The 4,231-nt window shown below is 37.6% G+C and overlaps 1 protein-coding gene across 1 annotated transcript; it reads right to left on the bottom strand.

Moving 5' to 3' along the window:
* Positions 1-3,422: 3,422 nt before the first annotated feature.
* Positions 3,423-3,887, bottom strand: LOC138030790 (ecdysteroid-regulated 16 kDa protein-like). The gene has a single exon (XM_068878662.1). It carries the CDS (start codon positions 3,885-3,887, stop codon positions 3,423-3,425), a length of 465 nt encoding a protein of 154 aa, XP_068734763.1.
* Between the last annotated feature and the right edge of the window lie 344 nt (positions 3,888-4,231).

Genomic DNA, 4,231 nt, shown 5'->3' with positions numbered 1-4,231 from the left:
GAGACAAGGGATATGTCCTGGATATAAACATTTTACAAGATATATTTTTGGATGCCCATAGTTTCCTTCATCGTCTACTACATGACGTCATCTGAACAAACATAAGATATTTTGTGACAGCACCTCCAGTTCGGTTTCTTTGTAATCTAAAAAAATAACTTTACTGTAATTGGCATAACCCAAGGGAAGCACTTGGCCTTCCTCTATTTTGAAACCTTCATTTTCTCTTTGCTGTCTTTGCTCGGTAAATTGTATCGGAAAACGTCTTCCAAAGGACATAAATACATTACAGAATCTTTGCATGAGAATGCTGTTTCGTACTTTGTGCTAAGATCGTCTTTTTGGGGGCCGCACCAACTGCTGGGCCGGGCCTTAAATTTTAACCACGGTGCCCGAGTTCAAACGAGAACCGAAACCAAAATGTTCAGTGTTCTGTAAAACGGGTTCTTGTTATAGTTTGCATTGCGGTAACTCTGAAACCTTCCTTAACTGTATTACGGTATACATCTGATAAGGCTTTTAAAGTAATTCTAACGTTTCCACAGACCACATTGTCATTTTAAGCACAACATGCCATCTTTCGCAGATAGAGCAAGGCTACGAGCAAAATCGTCATGATAAAAGTTAGTTTTCAGCCATGTGAAAGCTTCACGCGTACGATCATTGTTTTTTTAGGTAAAAGCGTGTGGGCTCGGCCAAAAAAGATATTACACTAGTAAGATTAAAAGATTGACCCATGTTTAAATAAAACAAAAGTAAACTAGTTTTCAGTCATATGACAATCGAATGACAAGCTCACAGTGACGATTCGAGTAAAATCGCGAACCCCTAAAATAAAAGATTATTCTAGAGGTACAAGGCAAAGGTAACTGAGTCAGTTTACCTTATTATAGGAAATTAACGCTCCATGAAATTAACGCGAATCGTTAAAATTCGCGTTAATTTTGTTGAGCGTTAATTTCCGCGACGTTAATTAAGTGCAACGTTAATTTCCGCGCTCTTAATTTCCAGTATCTTAACCCCAATTTTGGAAACTGTCCAGACATTCTTGACACCTAAAAAACATTAACTACAAGCTTTCTTTCTTTCCAATTACCCTTAGTTTTTCATCTTTTACAAAAGCTAGGGCAAGGGTTTACAATATTTCGAGTTCATCTTCATCGTTGTCGCTATCAGAAGTGATGTCAATATCTTCTCTTTTGATTTCGCGTATTTAATCGCGTTAATTTCCTTTATTATGAAATTCTACCTCCTATTTCGCGTTTATTTTCGTTATTCGAAAGTCGTTCTCCATTAAATTCGCGTTAATTTAAGTCGCGTTAATTTCTAATACCTTAATTTCATGGAGCGTTAATTTCCTATAATAAGGTATTTAACGCCGGTAGTTCTTTCAGCTACGAGGCTGGTATCAATGGAAGCCGACGGTGTGCCCTTCACTCCCTTCCCTCTGTCAGTGCTCCGTTTTACGGGGATTTAAAAAAGCTATAGCTACACGGATCAGAGGAACGTCGAAACAGACGTTAAAGTCACGAGGATCGAACTGGGAACCTCTTGCTCCGAAAGCCGCGCGGGTGACTAAACAAATGAGCTACGCCTACTCCTCTGAAATCCACCGAATTGAGAATGAAGAAAAGGGGTTCCTTAATCCTTTTAAGAGTTCTGTGATACATGAAAATTGAGATGTTACGACTTTTAGCGTCCTATTTTGAAACTTATCAGAGCTCTCTTTGTGATTACTTAATTGTTATGTTGGAGGTTTGAAAGTTGAAATAATAATGCAGCAGCATCAGTTTTGAGAAAGCATAATTTGATAAGTGATACCCCGTGCCGAAAAGATCATATTTAATCAAGAAGAACCTATTTAGCCTGGTTTCGAAAAATCCCGGTTCTCGTATGTGGGGTTTTCCATTTTTGGAGTCTTTTAGTGATCAACTTGTACCGGTCTTCATTGTTACGTTGTAACCAAGGGCGTAGCCTCTGTGCGAAAACGACATTCACGAGCATGCCCTTCCAATGCGATTTTCTTTTAACAGGAACAAATGAAAGAGCGGTTCTTGGCAACATCTGTTCAATAATTTCTTTTAGTTTTTGATACTTGCGGAATTTTTTTTTATGAATTTTTGGCGCTGACCTGTCAATTCATTTCATTGCGAAACACAAGTTATATCTGTAATGGCTGGCGAATGGTCCATGGAACGGTTACGATCAAATGGGACCACATGCAATTATCTTAATAAACGAGTCTGTTAGAGCAAGGTGGGAAATACAAACGTTTTTATCCTACAAATAAACGCATAATTCGTTCCAATTTCATTTATACCGATTATCCATCTTGAATAAGAAGTATCCGTGCAATGGAATGATATTTAAAAGTAATTTAAACCCATGAGCTTACGCGTCGTTTCCATGGAAACTTAATAGGTACTCCTACGGAGTACAATTTGGGATTAATTGCACTGCTCTTGACCAATCAAAATTGAGTAATTTTGTTGAGTGTACTATAAATGTACAAAGTGACTTCATTAATGCAAAACTTTTTACTTAATTTTTATTGTTTTCTATTGTATTTTATTCTTATTCTCATACATATTTTCTATTGTACATTAGTTCCTATTGTTTACTTATCATATATATATATATACTTGTTTAATTCTTATTCATTTTGACTTGAGAAGGACGTTATGCGTTATGTAAACGTCGAAACGTCGTCTAATTTTTTTGAAATGTTTTTAAATCAAAATTTTTTATCGCTCAACTTTCTAGTCAAAGCTTAAGGTTGAAGATGACCTAGAAATAAATCTTTTTCCAAGTTTCCAGTTCCATGACGTCTTTCGTTTCGAAAATACAGCAGTTTGAATTTCCGAATTGTCACCTTACGTGACACCATGATACAAAGTTATTTGGTTGAACAAAATGTCTATGCCTATGAATCTCAACAGTTTAAGCGTTTCAAGTTCATAAGGAGATGTGTGTGTACATGACGGCTCAATACAAAACTCTGTAAAGTTGTGTGAAACGCTTCGACAAATAACTCAGAAACAACAGACCTGAGGATAATCAATTGGTGACGTTATTTATGAATTTGTCTCCTACTACGTTCCAAGTTCTTGGCTTATTTCATTGATCGGTTTTGTTGCGTGACAGTGAAAACGATCTACACGAACACTAGCTAACTAGATTTTTAATTGTCTTTAACAGCGTATAGGAATTTTCTAAATAGACGATAATTATGGGCGGTGTTCAGAAGTCATCGTGGTAAACAAAAAAAAAACATCTCATTAACTTCTTATAAACGGCCACGAGCATATTTATATCTAACTTTCGTTAGCTGTAGCTCTAACAATTGGTTGCAAACATCAAGACGATAGAACTCACTGTTCCATCTGGATGTCACTAATATGGTAGTCCTGTGGCTGAAAAGCTCATTCAGAAATTCTCGCAGGAAACTGGACACAAAACGCCAACTCATTCAACTGATTTCTTAATTCGAGCTGTACAAGAACCTGAAGACTTGGATATACTTTCTTCACCTCCATCTTGACTTTTAATAGACTTTGGACGCCTGCTTTCATCGGGCAGTGAACGTTGTGGCCTAGACAAGCATCCATCTTCAAAAATGGTACAGCGAAGTGACTAAGAACGCCATATATTTCAAGTTTTCCTCTTGAGATATCTTTCTTGGGGATGAAAGCGATAGAGCAGGACACAGTGGTACCTTTGCGCAGAATGCATGGCTCCTTCGGACAAGACACATCCACATAGGCAACATCTGCGAGGAAGGGTTTTGCACTGGAGCAGTTTCGATAATGAACGTGTATGCCAACCGCTGTATATAAATTGACGGCCAGAAAGGCAGATGTGATCAGCGCGAACTGTTTTACAAGCATACTTATCTGTCTACGAGGCAGTGAAAAACTTGTAATTCTGTGGTCCTGCGAGGAAATTTATAGTTGACATGATGGGATTTTCGCAAACGATGTGAATCACGCTTTTGCATTGCCACAACTACGTGAGCTCTCAAATAAGCTTTGGGAGACAAGGGATATGTCCTGGATATAAACATTTTACAAGATATATTTTTGGATGCCCATAGTTTCCTTCATCGTCTACTACATGACGTCATCTGAACAAACATAAGATATTTTGTGACAGCACCTCCAGTTCGGTTTCTTTGTAATCTAAAAAAATAACTTTACTGTAATTGGCATAACCCAAGGGCAGCACTTGGCCT

This window comes from Montipora capricornis, chromosome 13 (genome assembly GCF_036669925.1).
Source record: "Montipora capricornis isolate CH-2021 chromosome 13, ASM3666992v2, whole genome shotgun sequence".
NCBI lineage: Eukaryota > Metazoa > Cnidaria > Anthozoa > Scleractinia > Acroporidae > Montipora > Montipora capricornis.
The sequence above is the reverse complement of the archived record's forward strand: the minus strand, read 5'-3'. Positions and strand labels throughout refer to the sequence as shown.